The sequence below is a fragment of the Strix aluco genome, chromosome 5 (assembly GCF_031877795.1).
Source record: "Strix aluco isolate bStrAlu1 chromosome 5, bStrAlu1.hap1, whole genome shotgun sequence".
Lineage (NCBI taxonomy): Eukaryota > Metazoa > Chordata > Aves > Strigiformes > Strigidae > Strix > Strix aluco.
In genome coordinates, this window is record NC_133935.1 from 58,968,376 (window position 1) to 58,989,202 (window position 20,827).

At 41.4% G+C, this 20,827-nt stretch overlaps 1 protein-coding gene across 1 annotated transcript; it reads right to left on the reverse strand.

Moving 5' to 3' along the window:
• Positions 1-15,815: 15,815 nt before the first annotated feature.
• On the reverse strand, positions 15,816-19,586 carry SMIM30 (small integral membrane protein 30). The gene is made up of 2 exons (XM_074827536.1): positions 19,457-19,586; positions 15,816-18,583 (listed from the first exon to the last, which is right to left on the reverse strand). The coding sequence occupies exon 2, from the start codon at positions 18,510-18,512 to the stop codon at positions 18,327-18,329; it is 186 nt and encodes a 61-aa protein (XP_074683637.1). The 5' UTR covers positions 18,513-18,583; positions 19,457-19,586; the 3' UTR covers positions 15,816-18,326.
• Positions 19,587-20,827: the final 1,241 nt, after the last annotated feature.

Below are 20,827 nucleotides of genomic sequence, written 5' to 3' on the forward strand. Positions count from 1 at the left end.
TCAACGGTGAGAAAAAGGTGCTTGAGGGAACAGATCATCTCCTGAATCACAAGTCTAAAATACATCAGATGTATTGCCCTCTATTCTCTTTATTGTAAGGGTAGTGTTAGGCAAGAGAAACCCTTGTTACAAAGGGAGAGATTTCTGGTGGGGTATGACATAATGCAGTGTTAAGCTGTTGGACCAGGACCAGGTCACATCCCCCATGGAGGGAAAGCAAATCCAGGAGTCATGGGATTGGGAAACTGGGAGGTGAAGGCAGATGTCAGTTAAAGATGGCTCCAGGAAGCATGAACCAGGAAATGAATATGCAGCTGGAAGGAGGAGAAGAGCTATGGAAGTACAGGTAAAGAGATCTGTGCTAATTAGTTCTTCAGAACAGCTGGACTAGTGATATGAAAGGTTCTGAAAAAAGTATGAGGCAGCCTTTGTTGGAAGGTGAGCGGATTAGGGTAGCCAAGCAGAATTTCTTGGGGCTTTGCCACAAGGCAGGATCCTGAACCCTGAATAAATTTCCCACTACACAATGTAAGGGGGGCAACACTAAGGGCAACAGGAAGGAGGTTCAAAAAACCCAGAGAACTGGAGTGCCACATAAGCATGTCAGAGGAAAGAAGTGATTACTCTCAGGAAAGTAAGTATCCTTCCTTGCCTTTTTTTTTTTTTTTTTTTTTTTACTTAAGTATTTAAGTCTGCTTTTTCCCAAGAAGGAAGGGTAAAAGCAGAGAGTGTAAGTGCAAGAGCATTCATGTACCCCATTAGAGCTAGCAGCAGACTGATTAGAGCTTTTCCTAGAAAATGAGAGAGCCAAGACTATTTCCCTGATTTTCTGATTTAGGTCAAAGTCGTGAACCGTCTCCAGGTTTGGGCAACCCCACTGCAAAGTTCTTGACAGTTATGATACAGAGCTCTTTAATTTTCTCCTGTTAGAGTTATTTAATAATCATGGCCTAGAAAGTGGTGAAGTATTCGGCTTTATTGTTGGTGACTGAGGATCCTGTATTCCAACTGTAATTTCAATTTAGGTACTGTTTAAGGATGACCAAGGGACTGGATCCAGTGAATTGGACCCACTATGTCCATCACACAGATCAGGATCACCTTACTGGAGAATCCTACTGTGATATTCTTGGTCTTTGGCATCATCTGCAGATGTGGTCAGCTCATTCCTGTGAGGTGGTGGTGATGCTTGGGTGCCCATGGCCAACGCGCCAGGAGCTCAGGCACTGGGGTGGGGGACCATTGAATGCTATTGCAGAGGAACTTCGTTGGTATGTAAGCATTTTGGGTACTTCGTACCTAATTTATTTTGAGGATATGTGCTCTGGAATCCTGTACCACAGTTGCAAGCCAGGTGAGGATGCTGGGTATGTGATTCTCATTGTTTTGGGCTTTTTTTCCTCAGAATGGGAGAGGTTTTTGAGAAAAATTTGACTGAGAAATCTCAGTAACGGAGTCTGAGATAGAGATTGGACTAGAAGACAGGCTAGTTGATGAATATGTAACTATCAGTTGAAAAGATGGGGTGAGATATTGGCCTCACCAAGGTCAGTAACGACTCTCAGCAATTTCAGTGGAATGAGGATTTCGGCGTGGGGCCAAAAATTGTGAATAGCTAAAATATAAAATACTCATGTTGCTATTCTCTTGATCATTTCAGTAATTAAGGTGTTTACTGTCTGTCTTGAAATTTGTATATATGCAACATCTATCCAATCTGCATAATGCAAACTTGGAAGCACTGTAGGATTTTGTGACATTTCTACAAAATAGGAGAGATACTCTGCAAGGTGTACCCACCTCTGTGCAGAGGCCAGCACAAGATTTATGTATTGTTTGAGAAACTGTGATAGATGCTACCAAAGTACATCCTTTTCAGAGGGCTCAAGGAATTCTTCCAAGGGAAATTTCTTGCCTGAGCAGTAGATTTGTGCAACTTTAAAATAGTATTTAAGTAGGACTTCCGTAATATGGAGACCTGTGTAAGACCCCTGCACAATGGAGAATTTCACCTGCAATATATTTGGTTCCTGTAGTTTGTAAAGTATTTGCAGAGTAAAGACATGTGTTGGTAGTGTCTGCCTCCTGGGTTGGCTCTCAGCACAGACATAAATTTCACCCCACACTGAAAATCTCTCTAGTGGTCTCTGCTTCAGTGATGCATGTTTTCACCTATAACAAAATTGTGTTCATGTGACTATAACAATTTCCATGAATAATAATTGCATTTTTTGGTGTTTTAATCTTTAGCTGGATCCTCAGAAGTTTTATAAATATTTTGTAAAAGCATTTAATTAGGTATTTTAAAACTATTTCATAACTGCCCTTTGAAACTTAATTTTTGTTCTTAAAAGTTGATCAATGTTGCACATTTACAAAGGGGTAAATGAAGGTTTAAGGACAAATACACAGAAGCTTATCTGCTGAGCATATGAAAAAGGCTTTGTCCTATAGAGGCACCAATATGCTTCCAAAGATCCTGTTAGATATTTACCTGTATCCCCAGGCTTCTAAACACCTTTTACCAGTTCGTTCATTAGGACTACATTTGAAAGACTAGGCAGGATCTTCCGCCCTCGCCGCCCCCCCCCCCCCCCAGGTTTCATAGATACACTGTTAAATCAGTGTTGCAGTGTTCAGTTATTGTGCAATTTAAGTAGTGTGGACATGTAATTACTTGACTCACTTGCATATCAGGTAGTTAGAAATGCAAATGAACCTAACTGTGGCCATGAATAATTACCAGTGTTAAATTGCACTGCTAATTACTTGTGCCTGCAAAAAGATAAGCTACATTTTTAAATTGCCGGACTTCATAAATGGCCTTTTTATATATATGATTTAGAGAGAGAGGGAAAGAAAGCTTCGTATGTGGTCTTTGTTGTTTGTGCGCCATATGTATGTTGTCCTGTACTGAAGAATTACCAAATTGCTTGTTTTCACAGTCAAGGTTGAGTCATAACACATAACTTGAAAAAGATAGTGATGCAGATTGATGATTGAGCTCCACAGAAGGAATAAAAAAAGAAACTACATAGTATCTGAAGAAGTAGTTCCAAGTAGATACATTTGTTGAGATTATATTTTCGAATGGTTGAGAATATTTCTTTAATATTGCCATCTTGGATCCCTCATAAATTATATATAAAAATAACATTATATTCAAAATTTAATCTTTGAGTAATTTGTTTAGCTCAAGTTTTGGTTTTTTGTGTTGTGGGGTTTTTTTAAATAACAGAGGGTAAGCACTACCTTGTATGTCTCTATAACAAATCTTTTAATGTGAATAATTCTGAACTTGCAGTCTTGTTAGTGGGAAGTATTGAAATTCTTATTCCATCAACCATTTTTAGTTAATATGGGCAGCACTGTAGAGATGCCTCAGTACGAGGGTCTACGGTGAGGTCCTGAGCTGCTGACCTCAAAAGGACACTTGTGGTTCTTCCCTGTGCTCCTGGGGAGGAGAAAGAGCCTCTTGTCAGAACATCAAAAGAATGTGGACCAGACTTACTGAAGTTCCTGCTATATCCAGTCTCTCCACTCTCTATGCTAGAAAATCTGTTGGTGTTTTGATAACTGAATGTGGAATAGGAGGAAGGACTTTCTTCTTTCTCCATTACAAAAAATAAAATACCATTCCTTACAAATCTTGTAGATGGGATTTGTTGAAGCATATGCACAGATACTGGGAATGGTCTTACAGAAGTAGTCATTTGTTTATTTAATGTATTTTCATCTGCAGTTTAATTAATCCTGTTAATTGTACATGTTTTAGTATAAACTAGATTACAATATGTCTTTCAACTACTGTAAATACATTCCATTCACTGATTTGTTTTTCTGTGCATGACATACGGTAATGTGAGTACATCATAGTGGTACAATTCAGCAACCAAAATAGTTGAAAGGAGTGATGCTGAGCACTGTTAGGAATTCCTGACTAAATCACCACAGGTGAAAGGCACGTATTTTACATGAGGCTTGTCTAACCTATAATATGAAAACAAATCTGGTGAGAAACAGGTAGACAGTCTTTCAGAATTTAGAAGCTGAACTGGGAGTGCTTTCCCAGGGCCATGCTAAGGGCTTTCTGACTCTGATGCATGGCCTCTTCACTGACTGCTGTTCTCATATCTTACCTTCTGACACTACCAACCACATTTGGGTAAAAGTGGAGCATCCCCATGTAAGAGATTTCCAGCAAATGCAAGTCAGCACGTCAGGACCACTAACATAGAAAGCTATGTTAATTTACTCCAGTGAGGGAATGTATTACTGTGATTTTAGAAGTGTCATCTATTAGCTTTTGAAACTGATGATGGACAAAAGCTTGTAGGTTTTCTTTTTTAAACAAAGTGCTTGGACACCTCACCCCTTCTCAGGTATTATGTTTGATAGTCCTTTTGTCTATGCTGTTTTAACACTTGAGTTTTCAGTAAAATGCTTTCTCACAGGCCATGTAGTGCTCTTGGTTTGCCTTACTAAATGGAAATTCAGGACTTGAAATTGGCTAAGCACTGCTGAAGCACACAGCAGCTCTGCAGTGTCATGGTCATTAACAGTGCCAATCACAGCATTCAAGAATGCTTTTTTCCTATCGCCATTGCAGACACCAGTGGAACGCTGTGGAGCAAAATGAATGGGGTTAGTGACATTACAGAACAGAATGCTTGCCTTGAGAGAGGAACCTGAAAATGCCTGAGAGACAGGGGAAGGATGACTTCTTCCAGCTAAGCTGCGTCCAACATTTTTATGCACCTGATATTAAGTGCAGACAGCCTCATGGCTGAGATGCACATAACTATACCAGTTATGTAAACCTACTGTATCCCAGGCTCTTCTGTAGTTTTCCAGCATGTATTGCTCCCATCTCTTTTTGTGCTGTTGGCTCACTGGAGATTATTAGGACGTTGTCGGGGCCTAATGAAAGGAGTGATTATGGTTCATTATTTTTCATATACTTTCTGTCATGAAGCTATATAATGACTAAGTGAATTTATGCACATTTCCTCCCCTTCACTGTCTTTTAAACCTGGAGGCTGATTTTAGTGAAGTCAGATACATGAGCAGAGAGGTCTCAGAGGCAGGTGAGGTTCCTATAAATTTTGTGAATGTAGGTGTTGATTGCTTGTCCTACAGTTTACCTTCTTCCCTTGCTGTTCTTTCAGGCTGGACACCACTTTCAGGCTGGCTATCACTCCCTAGGGACTCTGGTCCATACCTGAGGCTTCAGCATACAGCAGTGATTCATCTGCTGGTCAAATATGACCATGGCCTGGAATCTTAATCCCTTATGCATTTGAACTCTTTGTGACCAGGGCTGGCTGTGCTCAGCTGTGCAGCTGAACAGGACACTGGATATGTCACCATGGTTTCTGTATCCAGGGGCAGAATGGCAAGTAGCAGGCATAGCACTGTGTTAGACCCAGAGCCCATGCTGGTTTTGTGACAGACACCCTATTCATCAGTTCAGTACGGAGCGGATCAACAGCCACATCGCTGAGCTCCTCCTTGCTTCTGTTGCAGTTACTGCTGTTTCTTCCAGTGTTCATAGAACTAGTTGCATGAGTATTATTAGTGTGTAGGGATATATGTCAAATCAATCACTTTTGTAGAGCTGAGATATATAAATACTTCCATTATCTGCCATCTTTAAGGTTGGGTTGGAGGTGAACTGTGAGTGGACAATATGTTGTAGGATTAGAGAGACTATTTGGCAGCAGAATTTTCTATTTCTAGCAATATACTGAGAGGGGGATTTAAAAATAATAGGATAAAATAGGATAATTGTCACTGACATCTTTCAGAGAACTTTTGGGCTGTGCTCAGGGGCAAAAATTAACAGTGTCAATTTTAGAAATACTTATTTTTTCTGATATGACCAGTTCACATCTAGAAATTAGACTACTAATTTCTTTTTCAAATTTTAATTTAATACAGACATGTACAGTATAATGACTGGATTGATTTAAAGCTCTGCAAAGAAAATAATAAATTGGTTAAAAACGTATACTGCTGAATGATAATTGCTTTGAATGCATGAGATTGAGACAACGGAGAGTCAGGTCTGTAATGTTTGAGATGGAGAGTGAACACTGGCTTTGCAAGCAGCTAGCATGAATATATGTTCTACTAGTGAGCTTCAAGTCTTATGATCTAGAAGGTGGAAATATTCTTGGCTATTCTTGTGTCAACTCAGCTTTTCACTGCAACTAATTTGATATCTAGAACCTAATGCCATGGTCCCATTTTGTCAGTTTGTTGGATATTAAGTATGAAATGTTCTCATTTATATGTAGAACAAGGAGAAACAATTTTAAGTTTTATACTTGCAAGGATGCAGAGAACAGTCTATCTCTGGATAAAGGTAGGTCACCTGTTAAACATGAAAGTTTGAATTCTGCAGGTACTATCAGAATAACACTGTGAGGGCACGGTAGGAGAAACTGCGTGAATACAGCTCTATGATGCAACTGCAAATACAGATTTATTACTGTGTTGCCTATTTCATGGAGGTATGAAAGAATGAATGTTTTATTGAAATGTCACCTACAAAACTAGTCAAGCGTAATGTTAGCAATGACATGGGAGTCAGTCTCTCCTGTCCACATCCCAACCCCACCCCTGCCATTGCTCTTGCATTTTTACACATAGAGGGTCCAGGATAAACAGGAGAGCATGCTTTCGGAGATTCCTCCTGGTACTCCAGGAAACTTTTTTTTAGAGGTGGGAGGCTGGGCTTGAATTCCTGATCTTCTGTTTCATGTAATGTAATACTAGGTGGTTATGGAAAAGGTGGGCTTCCTGCAGCATTTGTGCATTCACTGGGCTCAGCACTGCTGCTGATGTACCTTACCTGAACGTACTACTCAGATCAGACTCTTCTAGGGACATTGTTGGGAGTGAGACAATTAGAGTATGCTCTGTGTCACATCTGGATCACAGAGATTCTGCACTGCACTCTTGGGAAGTTCTGCACATGAATGGAAAGCTTGCAACCTCAGATCCGATGTGTAAATGTCAACTGAAAAGTGAACACTGGTAAGTCTTGCTGTTGCTGCAGTGAGGGATTTCTAGGTCCCTTTTTGGAGGGTGTATGTCCTAAATTCTGTTCAAGCCATGTTTTAGATATTTAAATCACCTCTTAAGCTCTTACAGTCCCTTACGACATAATTTTATTAAGCCTCAGTGAACTTATTCACTCTCCGTTACTAAAATAAAATGTGGAAATAAGAGGTCTAAATAATAGTAATCTGTTTTTCCTAATCTGGGATATGTACATGGACATAAAAGCACTCTTTTGATGAGTGAACACACCAGTTCCTCACAGTACAGGACCAGCAGTAGCCAAGTAAAACGTACCTGTTGTGTAATTCTGTGCTGCACTGTAGATTTGGTATTAATGTAATGCTTCAAAAGCTAACAGAACATTTAGTTGATATACTGTATCTCTCTATTATGTATAATATCTCTTCATAAATATGCATGTATAACAAAACTGTGGCAATTTGAGGGATTTATGTAAAACTTAGGAATTCTCTTTGATATGGGTCCTCAAGATATATCTGTTTCAACCTGCACGCTGTATATTGGAAAGAGCAGTTCTTTCTTTCTTTTTTCCTAACCTTTTCAGTGCATTGAATTTTCAAAGGACATTGCCACAAAGCCAACCAATGAACATAATGAAATGCCGACAACCCGAAATCAAATGCAAGACCTTCAGACAAAAAGACCTGGCAATTGCTCAGAATGATTTATTTGCCTAAGCGGGTTAGTTACCAAAACATGGATCGTATCTTGGAAAACTGGGTGTTGCTGAGAGAGAAGTAAAAGTTAGAAAAGAGAAGATAACTTAATGGCCATTCTGGAGTAAGAAGAAATCCGAAGAAAAAACTTGTTGCAGGAATGTAAGAAGTTATTGTCTGCTGTCACAGGCAAACAGAGGCAATTGAGAATATAGAATTAATGGGATTGCAAGGCCAGATTTAAATGCACTTTTGACCAATTTAGACAAACCTAGTTAGATAATGAATGGAGCTGGGATAACCTCCGGTAGATACAGTGAGAAGTTGGAAAGAGCTAAAGTTATAGTCTTAATTATGAAACTTTCAGACTTCTACTTCACTTGTCAGTCTTGGCATACAGTTATGAACCTACTTAAACCAAAACTATTTTAAGGTGAGGTGGGTTTTCAACCCTTAAACCCTTTAACCTTTACTTAAAAATCTGCTAAACTGAAATATGGGTATTCAAATATGGCTCCTAATGAACAGATACAGTAAGATACCTTTCAAAACAGAAAATGCTAAATGCTTCTTTTCATTGTAAAAAACCTACATGTTGAATCATACTTGGAGGCTTCTGAAATTGAAAAATATAAGAAAGAGTAAGAGGATGAATATATATATATTGTATATATAAAATACTAAGAATATGTTGAGATTTTAACATTGGGCTTCCAAGTGCTAAAATTAAGAAAGAGATACAAGTCTAGTAGACTTTGACTCAACATTATGGTTTAAGGCTTAGGTATGCTGTAATGTGAATAAAACTGCATTATATAGCAGTTTTAAGAAAGGATTTCTGAAGTGTCTCTACCAGGGGATGGTGAAAGATTTGTTCTGGTCTGTTCAGTGCGAGAATCCTAGAAGGAATTTTTTGAACCAGTGTAGTTTATGGGCTTTTATTATTTCTGTGGTAAGTTTAGAGAAACATAGGTACTTACAAAACTCTTTTCAAATGCCCCAGTTCCATATAAGCTGCACATTTTTCAGTCTTTCTAATAAGACCAGAAATACTTACTGTAAGCAGGTGGCAGGGTTCAAGTGGTCAAAACCGAAAAAAAGAATCTTTTGCTCATGAAATTTACTTCCTTAGCATTTATTTCTTGTGAAACCAGAACACAGCTTTTGCAAATACAGGACAAAAGGAAAGTGGGTTTTCCACACCAGATAGCAAAAAACCAAAATCCCAGTCCTGTAAGAGGACATGGAATTCTTACTGAGCAAATGGCTCAGCTACTACTGCATGAAAGAGAATGTATTTAAGGTATGTCTGTCAGTGACTCTTCACCCTCTTTCTATGACATCTGCTTCCTAAGGCCTGTATTTTGCACTAACTCAGGCAATTTTCATTGTCCTGAGTACAGTTAGAATTACGATATATTAAGGCAGCAGTCTGAAAACTAGTATGTACAGCCAATTTCAGATTATTTTGGCAGTGTGCTTAAAGTGATCACATTCGCTATTGGAAGGTCAGTATTCCTTTGGAAGTAGAAGGGATTTTAGTTCTTAATTCTGGTGAAGTGTACTGGGTGTTAAGCAGAGAAACCTCTGGCAAAACTCATGAAGTTGAGATTTGAAGTGCTTTACATTTGTATCTACAGCTATAATAATTTCCTTGCTGGTCCTTCTGAAATTGAGAGCATATAATCCTTTTTACTGGTATTTCATTGTTACTTCCGGATAGGAAAAGAAAATTTACAAAGTGCTTCTCATTTAATACAGAGAACCTCACATAAACTAGGTGAAGGGAGTTCTTGAGGAACAGTTTGACACAGATACAAAACAGATTGCTCTTATTATTGAAATGATAAGAGCAACAAGGCAGAAAGGTAAGCTGATGTATGTTAGATATGTACAGCACACATACATTAAAAGTGTGTGAAGAGGCACTTTATATTAGTATGGTGTCCTTGAGAGCGGGCTGTCTTGTGGATTTCTCTTTGCCTTGGTTGATAAATCTTGGGGCAGAGAGAAACAATGGAGTCTAAGTTGAATATAGACGTTATGAAATGTATTTCTGGAATAAGAGTGGGGAGAATATTTTTTTCTAATATTTATTAAGATGTAGGTCAAATAATTTACTGGTAGCAGGCTGAGAGAAAAAAACCCAGCATCTATTTTAGGAACCAATTTAGATTTTCACATAAATGGAAATCAAGAATAATTCTATTGCATTACACAGAAGTGTAAGAGCTGGTGCAAGGTCAGAATGAAGCCTCTTGTGATTTCTGTCCAAAATGAATTTAAATCAGGATGGCTGCACTGATTTCAGCAACTTCAGGCTGTTTTTTAACCAGATGAAAATTTGGCATTCAGCTGTAGTAAATAATTCAGCTAATATTTTCCTATGGAAAGGAATAGAGATGGAGCCTAATGTGGCTGCAGTTCCCCATGAGCACCATCTGGTGCAAGGTGCACTACTGGTCAAATGACAAGGACTCCTCCATCCTATCGACGTAGCTATTGCATCCAAACCTGTATTTTGGTTTTGACCTTGTCCTAAACTCCCACTGATGCCAATGAGAACTCCATGTGCAACACAGTCATTTATTCAGGCTGTCAAATCTTAATATTTTCAAAATGTTGACTTGGGCAGGAGTTGAGATAATTCGCATTTGGGGCTTTGCACTGAAGCACTTGAATTCCATTTGGAGTACAGCACTAGCCCCATAAACCCTTTGCTAAAAATCCCGCTCTGAAAAGAGGATTACTGTTCATATGCTATTTGCTTCCTTTTTTCCATAACCTTTTAATGCCTCAGGGATTGAGTTTCACTAGACGCAGTGGGAGAATCCTGGTACATCTGGTTTCCCTGTGGTCTTACATGATGACTGAACAGCCTCACAGCTTTTGCGGTCAGGTTCCCTATGGGCTCACACTGTGATTAGATTTGTTCACCACAAATATATCCTTGTTTGCCATAAAGATACGAGTGAATTGAGCTGCTGTTTATGCATCACATTTACAACTAGGATTTCATAGAATCATACAGTAAATTAGGTTGGAAAGGACCTCTGGAGGTCACCTCGTACATTTCCTGGCTCAGTCTCTTCCCAAAGATGATTTCTTTTTCCCCTTTTGTGGATGGACAATTTAGAAATATCATTTCAGTTGACAGAATGACCTCTGCTTTCCTACTTCTCTCAAATGCAAGCACTCACCCCAGCCCATGCACATTCCATATTTTAAAAGATTATATATAGGGTTTTTAAAAATAAAGTGTAATATACATGTTTTGCTGATTAAGGATATCAATTAAACTCTGACACCAGAGTGAAAAGAGTAGGTGTATTTTACTGGGGATAATTAAATAATTTTACAAAGTAATACAGAAAACATACAGTAAGAAAAGACAAAATAGTGCACTTAAAGCAAACAAATAGGAAAATACAGGGTAATGCATCAAATCAATACTACAAGATAGAGAGAATAGTGATTAAGAAAGACACATCACCACTTGCATATGTTACCATCATCCAGATCTGCGGTCACTGGGGAGCCCCGGTTACAGCGAGGATTTGGACCTTTCCCGTCAAGTGGGAAGTCCCACGCGGTGCGTCCACCCATAGGTGAGGCATCCAGTCGTGGCAAACAGGTCCAGCTTTATATGCCAAAAATCAGCAAGCCAGAATAACTGGCACCTTTGTTTTAAGTGGGACATCTGTTTTCACTCTCACATTACAATCCCCCAGAGCCTGGCCAGGGCTCAAGGGAGAAGCTAAGGGAGTTTCCCTGCTTATCTAATTTATTTATGTTCTTTTTAGAACAAGGCCACACGTCTGGTCCCAAGGCCGGACAGCTGGATTCATGGCCTTGTTAACTTGCCCCTACACAAGGAATAAGAAAGATACATTCGGGATAGACATGTTTTCATTACATTTATCATGAGTATATGATATCTAAGCTACATCTTTCATTAATGAGCATACATATTTTGCTAATGATTACATACTAAGTTAGCAGCTTCGGCTCGGGGCCTGTTGTTCAGGCTTCAATACTTCAACACTTTAGCACTTTTTACATCAGCATAGGTGGCTTGTTGTAACTTAGTACAATACCTACTAGCACAATGGTTATCAGTTATAAAATATACAGGATTCACCTATAGGTCAGCTCTGGCTTGGGCCTGTTGTCCAAGCCTTAGCACTTCAATACAATACTAAATTTTGAAATGTGTCATGAATGAAGGTTAAAGATGTATAAGCCACACAACTATTCCTGAATGTCTAAACAAATACCAGATCACCTACCTGGCTTTTGTCACAGCAGGAGATGGCTCTGTGGAGCAAGAGGGTATCAGTGGCCTGGGCATGCATTTGGCACCCGGAGAGACCCAGATGTCTGTCACTTCCCAGGCAAGATTTGAGGTTATCCAGCATCCCTTGCATCAGGACGGCCTGCTGCCATAACCCTGGCATGGGAGATGGTCGTCGCAAAGTTGCATGGGATTCAAAAGACACAGTTTGGTCACCCCTTTAGGAGAGCTTGATTTCATTTTAGGACAATAAAATTTTTTGAGCTGACTTCACTGAGATTTTCACCAGGGCCATAATTATTACTAGATAACACTGACTTGTTCTTGGAAAAGCACTTTTTGCCTACCGTTAATGTGTAATGGTTTCTGGGATTTATGTTTTCTTTCTGCAAATACAGTAGAATGAAAAACATGACTGTGTGACATTTATTGCTGAATACTGGTTTCTTATTGACAACTGCTCCAGATATATAATCAACATCTTTAATTTTTATGAAGAGATGAAAAGTGACTTAGGTAAGACCCATTGCAATATTGCTTTTTATGAAAAAGAACCTTTTTTTTTTTTCTTTTAGTAGATACAGGCTATAGTCTATAGACTCTATAGATGATATGCTGTTTCCAAATCTCAGACTTTTGGAAGTTGACCACAAGTGGCCTTTCTGAAAAGATCAAACTTTAAAAAGGCATAATTGTTCCTGCTATTCTTGCAGACATTGAAATAAATATGTACTTTTGAGGAAAAATGAGTCCGCATGGGTTCTGCTAATTCTCTATATCATTTGAATAGATTCAAATAAAGTTTAAAACTGCTACCATGTGACTTATGAAAAATCATGTTAGGTTAAAGTCTGAGAAATAAGTGCAGGTATTGACCATGTAATTTCTATAGCCATCAGAAAAAGGTTGGCAGAAAATGTCCTTGAACAGTTCTAGAATTAAGTAAAGACATTCTTGTTTCACAGGTAATTCATGAAATGGAAAGTGGACATATTTTGATAAAAGTGACAATTTTCTTCAATCATGCCAAGATTAAAATTGGTCATGTTTTAGGACTGCTGCTTTTCTGTGAGAGGGTAGGGAAGGGACATGCCATTGTGTAATTTATTATTAGTATCATCACAACATGTGCAAAGAGCCACACAAACAGAAGAACAAAAGGAAAAGACAGAGCCTTCTCTAGTAAGTTTTATGGAACTGTGTTACTCTGCAGCATTTTAACTCCATTCAGGAAGAGAAGGTAATTTTCATGCTTTTATACTTGCGAAGTGCAGAGTAGCAGTATGAAGATCTGTGCACGCATTTTAGTGCCTTGAATGAATGGCAGCTGGGGAGGCTGCCGGTAGTGTTGGTTCCAGTTAAAATTTCCAAGACAAAGACTAGAGAGGAGGAATACAGCCAATACAGGAAGGCTCAAGCAGAACACAAACTTTTACCCATACACAGCAGCAAGCTCTAGTTTTCTACAATAGCCTGTCTGGGGACACGATTCTTTCTTCCCTGCCTCTAATGGTTGCAACTCCTAGGTCTGCTGGAGGCCACTCCACTTTCAGGTCTCCACTTACACCGAGAGCTTATACAGATGTCTTTGCTTATCACTCTAAAGGGATGTTTGTTTTGTTTTTCTCATGAAAATCTCTGTTCTGATCTGATCAGATGAATATTCCAGAAACAAAACGCTATGCTGTCTAGTGTGCCTGCACCTTAATGTGACAGAGCCTCCCATGTATTTTCAAATTTCATTACAGAGAAAGTGAGCCAGAGAGACCAGTACCGCATTGGAAATGTTTTGCATTTCTATATAATTTTATTGCTCCTTTATTTTAGTTCAAAGTAGATGTGCTTTTATGGTATTTACCATACCGTAGCTTGCTTGCTTGCTGGCAAGCCTGCTTTCTGAATATTGGAAATGTAATATCTAGGTGCTACTGGGTATTCATGGGAACGGAAAATCTTTGTAATTTCAAAACTGGTTACATTCTTTAACAATTTAACACTTAACAGTGTGGTCAGTATCTAATGTATTAAAAACTTGTCCCTTTACAGTTTTGAAGATTGATTTCAGCAGGAATTAAGTGGTTTGTGTCCTGTGCATCTTTAGTCACATCAAATCTCGCCCAGTATGTTTTGCTGCATTTGTTTTAGAATTAGTGGTCTTATTTTTTTAACCTGGTGAACAATCCACACTTTCTGTTTTTAGATCATTTACTAATGATTTGTTCAAGTGTAAACCAGGAGGACAACCAGATCCAAGCCCTCCTTTCCACCACTCCTAACAATCTCTTATCATTACATCAGTTTAGATCTGCCAAATCTTTCATCAGATATAAAAATGAAAGGTTACTTTTGTAGTATAATGATTAGAGCACTTACCATGGTAACAGACCTATTATGGTTCATCCATTTAGTCATGTTTTATCTTACTATAAATGGTGAACTCCCTACTCCCTTCTCACAAAGCTTAGGTAAACAATGTTGTGCAAAGACGAACCAGGGCTTCAGACTGTGTCTGGACAATACACAAGAGTCTCTGGTCTAGTCCAGGGACAGCTTCCGTGGCAGGGGCATGGTGGCTGAGAACCACAAGCACAACACACTCCAGAAATCTCAGTGAGCATCCTGGAGATAACCACCTACTTCCCATGACACCACTGCAAGTCACTGACTCTCCTTCCACTTGTCCCACTCATCAAAGGACATAATAGGGGTGCAAACATTAATAGGGTTCTCAGATGGAAGATGCCATAGAATTGTCAAGTCTCATGGTAGTATTAAAGCAGCATCACCACCAGCAGCAGGATTTAGCTGAGTGGGAGAAAGGTCTCACAGCAGTGGTTTGCCAGTTTTCACACACCCAGAGAAGCAAGTTCATTAGGAATTGGGTGAAGTGATTGGATTCCAGTCCCCAGCACTGCTGTACCCAGCAGAATGGTAACATCTCGCTGGTGTGCAGCACTTGAAGGTACGCCATGAGGAGTGAAGGACTTCTGTCAATTCACAAAGGGACTGTATGCAGGCTATTAAATATTTGTTTGCAGGATGGCTGCTTTAGAGCTAGCCATTGTTAAAGCAGATGGAAATCCGAGCAGTCAAAAGCTACTCATTCCTGACTTGCAGCTTTCTTGCACTAATTAGAGGGTAGGTTGTATTTGTTAAGAGGTGGGCATTGTCAGGCCATTTTTGCTTTCTGCTCTCAAGACAGCCAAAATGAACTGCTTTGTGCACTAGCTGAAGTCCCAAAAGAGCTAGAACCCTGTTTTCATAAAATGCTGTGATAAAAAAAGCTCTTTTGAATGCTAAAGAAAGATGTATCATTCAAATAACCACAAAGCACTAGAACATAATTTTTCTTTAGAAAAAAAGAAAATGGTCCTTTATATCCTTGGGTCTCCAGCTAGAAGGCTGCTTTCTGGTGTAAAGGCAACTAAATATTAGTAATGTTGAAAATTCATAGCCAAAAGGAAAAATAAATACTTCCATGTTTCTGTTTGTACCTGAGAAACAACCTTCTCCACCATGGCAAGCTGCCAGTTTCAAAGTAGGGGGACCAGCCCCCTTGAAGTGCTCTGAAGTAACTGATCTTGAAATAAGTAATAAGGACCAAAAGTACACTCACTGTACAGAAGTTCAACTGAAAACACACCTTACACATCAGTTTGTAAAGTCACCTAACATAAGCAGATGTAAGAAAATAGTGTTTAATACAAGGAATTTCAGCAGTTTCAGTCATTTCTGTCATCGCAATTTTCCTTTTCATAAGAACTACTTCATCAAGCTGATGACAAATCATACGTGAAAGTTTATTAAGACAGAAGAAAAACAGGGGTATCCAATTTTACACTCAAGTCATCGACAAATGCAAGTCTTTAACAATAAAGCTTCTGTCAGAACCCAGGAAACAACGCCATTAGGCTGTGCAAACACCCTTCAATGAAGTACATACAGCTTCGGGCAAAGAACACAGTTCTTCATATCCCTATTGCCTGACGCTAATTACTCTGCTAAAATTTTGTTCTCCTGCAGTGAAACTGTTGCCAGGCATCTTTTCCAAAGTAAAGATGAAGGAGTCTGTGAAAAGCTGCTTGTAATAAAATTTATTCTATTGAAAGAGCAGTATTTAATGTTCTATTGAAAAAATGGCAAAATTCTCTAATTTTGGAAAATAAAAAGTGAATTGAGTGGTGATTTTGTGGTTGACATTTTAATTCAAGGGTGATAGTTTAGCCAAGCTGGAACACGGAAGATCACACTTGATGTGTGCTTGCATTCACCCGGTTGATGAATAATCACATACAGGATCATCTACTGCTGCTAGGCAGCTTTCAAAGGTGACACTAATGTCTGAAGCTCCTTTTAGGGCTCTAAATTTCATTTGTACATAGTAATTGTGCACCATGTCCCTTTCTGACTTTTGGAAGCCACAGAAAGGGTTCAAGAACAGCTATGTGGTAAGATTTGCATCTCATCAGAGTAACTTTGTGACCATTATTATTCCTGTAACTTGAGAGCAGAAACCTCTATTCTTGTAGCTTGCTGGGTTGAGTCCTACAGTTTCAACCCCACACAATTCTGGAAGCTTTCACTTTACCTTCCTCCCTCTATCAACCATGAGAGTGGGACATAAATTGCAAGACTGAAATAACCAGAGCTTGTGTCTTCTCAGAGGTTGGAGAAGTCAAACCAGCCACAAATGGCATACAGAAATCTTGGAATTTGGAGAACATGATCTGCCCACCCAATTACTTATATAAGACCTGCCTCACAACTCTTTGCCATTGCTTTGTGCTCTACTGAACAGAGATTTACAGAGGAAGCAGAGGAATAGTATCAAAATATATAGCCCTGCATCATCTTTAACCTTCTTCCCCAGCTCTGAAAGATAAAAGCCAAGATTTCTAGCAAGAGTGGCAGTGTCCACAGCACAAGATCAGAAGGAAATTCTGTGAATTGTGGAGAGCTCACCTTCCTATCCTCCTTACTCTGCTGCTCCTTCTGCACAGATTGTGCTCCTTGTCTCAAGTGAACAGCTGGAATACCCTAATAAGCCAGAGGGACTTGTGGTAGACATTCTTGGCTGTGCCATTTCACCTTTGGTACTTAAAGAAATACATCCTGGATATGCTACTGAGTAGAGTCTTTCAACCATATACCATGCAATCTGACTGAGCATGAATAGAATTATGACTATTTACATCTCCCATTTTGCATCAGGATTTTTTACTTTAGTTTTGGTCCTAATCTTTTGTGGAACTCATATGCATCAGTTAGGTAAGAAGCCTAAATATTAAGCTAGCAACATAAGTTGGTCATGAGGAAGACACTCGAGAACAATGGACCTGTTGACTAAAACCAGGGTTTTAACAAAACACGTTCTTTCCATATTGTAAAAGAAACACGCACAACTGTCTTGTTATAATTCTAATAACCCCCTAATGCAGAAACACTACACGTAAGCCCTCATTAAAATAAGTCTTCAGTTTTGGGGAAAAAAAATACAAACACCAAAAGAATTAAGCCTTAAACCTGATGTGCCTAAAGGAAAGCTGAGTACAAAAAATAAACAAGAAACAAAAACCATATCCCTAATCTGATGTACATAGCCTTACATGTACTTTTCCGTGCAATGCATGTTAAAGAAACATAGCGGTCCCATTCTTAAGTGTATCTACTTGGTAACAAGAACACAGGCCACAGGGGAGGCACATTCTAAAATAAAAATACATAAGAAAAAAGTTTTCCATGTTTTCTTAGTTCTCTGAAGTCTCATCCCTGTGACAGCAAAAGTAAGCTGTTAGGTGTTAACTGTCATTACAAAGAATGCGAGCACGTGCACGGAAGTCAAAGCAGTCTGCTTGCTAGCTATCTAGTTAGGAGTACTTCCAAAGCTCTGTCACCCTGAATGGAATATTAATAGCTGCTTCCTCCTGATTAACCTTTGAAACTAAAATTGTGGAATTTGTCGATGGTCTCCCTCACATGTTCCATTTATAAACACTGTGAACCACTCTATGGTTTTCCTTCCCATTCAAAAAGTTCTTACGCTTCTCTAAGGCAGTATTTAATCACAAGCAATATAAAAACATCCTACTGCCATGAGGACAGATCCTACAAAGCCCTTTTACTGGGTACAGTCTTGATTCTGCTGTATTGCACAGTAAGAGGGGTTTGCAGAAATACCTACTACATGGGTTTTGAAAGTTATCCAGAACCAAAGCTCAGTCTTACACCCCAGATCTCAACCCCAGGCCGTGTTTGGAAATTCAGTTCATCTGAGCATCTTCTTGAAATCATTGCTGCCCATTCCTTTTCCTTGCGTACAAGCCAAGACAGGCACAGAATCCGACGACACTGACAGCGAGGCCTAGTAGAAAGGCGATGGCATCTCCTGCGTCAAGGGCTTCAACTACTGGCAGCACCAGCAGCAATGAAACGAGGACCAGGAAAAGTTTTGAGGTGTTCTCAGAAGAAGGCATGCTGACGATCAGTTGACCCCAAGGGGAAGTTAAACGAGGAAAGTGGTGGAAAGCAAGTACTTCAGCGGTATCTACAAGGAAAACAAAAGGAATGTGATGGGATTTCCCTTCCTCCCCCCTGGCGTTGTCTTGCCAAAAGCCAACTGATGTGATCGATCAGCATCTGTGTGGGACTCTGGAAATCAAGGTTTTATCTTCACAGTTACAAAAGTAAATGACTTACTATCATGAGGGTGTCACGGCGGGCTTGCTATCTTGTTATGCGACTCTGTGGAAACTAACCTTTTGGAGCCTTTACCATTAGGTGAGTCAGAACTGGCTCTCCTGCCCTACAGCCACCAGTCCCTGCTTACTTCATGCTGGGCCACACAGGCCGCCTTCTCCGGGTGTCTAGCTGCCGCACACCACTTACCCTCGTCTTCCAGTAAGGGGCATCCTCGGGACCCTGGGCACGGGGAGGCCACCGCACGCTGGCGGGGATGTGAAGTGACCTGCCAGCCCCTCCCGGGTACGCGCCCCCGCGCACACCTTCCTGCGGGACAAACATCCTGCCCGTTTCCTCCAGCCTGGGAGGGTTCCCTCTGAGGCGCACGCCGGCACCCGGCCGGCCGGCGGCTCCGCAGTAGTTTTTCCCGCAGGAATGGTTCGCTCCCGGGGTACACACGACAAAACACCGCGCCGAGATGCTCCGCGGCAGCCGAGGCCGCCTGGGCCACCGGCAACAAGCGGCTTTTCCGCCAGCCCCCGCGGCGGGGGCCGGTGACGGGGCTCTGGGCCGCATCCCGGCCAGCCCCCGCCTCCCCCGAGCGGGCGCGAAGCGGGGCGGCGCGGCCCCCGCTCGCCCGCGCCCCGTCCCGTCGCGCCGCCGGTGGCTGGCTGCGGGACGGCCGCTCGCCGGGGCAGCCCCCCGCGCAGGCCCTGGCCGCACGGCGCCCCTCCGTCACCTCCTGCCGCCGGCTCCGGGCCGGGGGACGCCCCCGCGCCGCGCCGCCCGGCGGGACCCTCAGCTCCTGGGGGCGTCGGCCCGCGCCGCCCCGCCGCGCTCCCGCAGCCCGGCAGCGGCCATGACAGGAAGGGGCGGGGGCGGGGGCGCGGCCGGCGGCGGGCGTGACCTGGCCGGGCCGCCTCCTGCTCCCGGCACGCACCGCCGCCGCCGCCCGCCCTTCGCACCCCGCACCGCACCGCACCGCACCGCACCGCGACCGGCCGTCGGCGCACGGTTTGACTCCCGCACCAGGCCCCTGCAGAGGCCGCCGGCGGCCCCGGGCGCGGTAGGGCCGGGCGCCACCGGGCATCTCCGGCCCCAGCGGCCGGTCCCCGGGCCCCGGCCTGGGGGCGCCAGGCGCCTCGCGAGAGCGGCCTCCAGCCGGAGTCGTGTGGGGTCGATGTGGCGTGAGGAGGAGCCTCGGCCTCGGGAGCAGGGGCAGCACGCAGGCACTGGGGCTGTAGTGAAGTAGAATTATAAAAATACACCGACTTGGGCTGGTTGTCTGCTCTTTAATAATAAGCAAATAGCACAAATTACGTTTAGTTTGACTACAGGCAGTGCCTACTTCATTTCAGATCTAGGTTCTCGTGCAACACTAATCGGTGCCATCATAACCCATTCCTGCAGCGAGCGCTAAAGCAGTTTTATAGGGTGGAGCGCACCATGGTGCCAAAAAGCTTAGAAGTGTTATCAGCTAATTACCTGAGATCACCCCCAAAGCCTAAGTCAAACTTGTCCTGGTTTTTATCTTATTTCTGCTTTGGACAAAACTGCTTGTAGAAATGCTGTGTTGCACTGTTCTGTTACATAGAACAGGTTTAAAACATCTGTCTTGTAATGCCACAGGGGGTTACTAGCAAATTCCTAGTCAGAGCTCAGTTTTTATTTTTGAGTGGGAAATGCTTAAGTTTGGATAAAAGACCTGTAACCAATTATTATAGAGGAAAATGCATTTGCCTTTGGAATGCTCACAGAAATAACCAGAAGAAACTGTGCTCATCTAATGGCAAAATTAACCTAGAATTTTTAATCCATGACTTCAAGCATTAATTGATGATAACTCAGGTTCTCACAATGTTCCCTTAGACCTGGGCAAGAAAACAGCTTTTGTAAACATTTTTCTTTATAGAAACAATTTCCTATGAGCTGCTGATGAGGAACGGAAATCCAGATACATTGTTCAACATACATACCGCTTTGCCTCTGCCTTACATAATTTCACTATTGCCCTTGAGCAACCATTCTTCATTCCTGTAGGAACTTTGTAATCATCATTCCTTTATTTCTACCCATCATTTTCCTGACTATCTGGATCCAGCAGCTGTCA

What these genes read in the sequence shown, in the direction of transcription:
- SMIM30 (XM_074827536.1), bottom strand. Translation starts at nt 18,512, where the DNA reads ATGCCTTCTTCTGAGAACACCTCAAAACTTTTCCTGGTCCTCGTTTCA.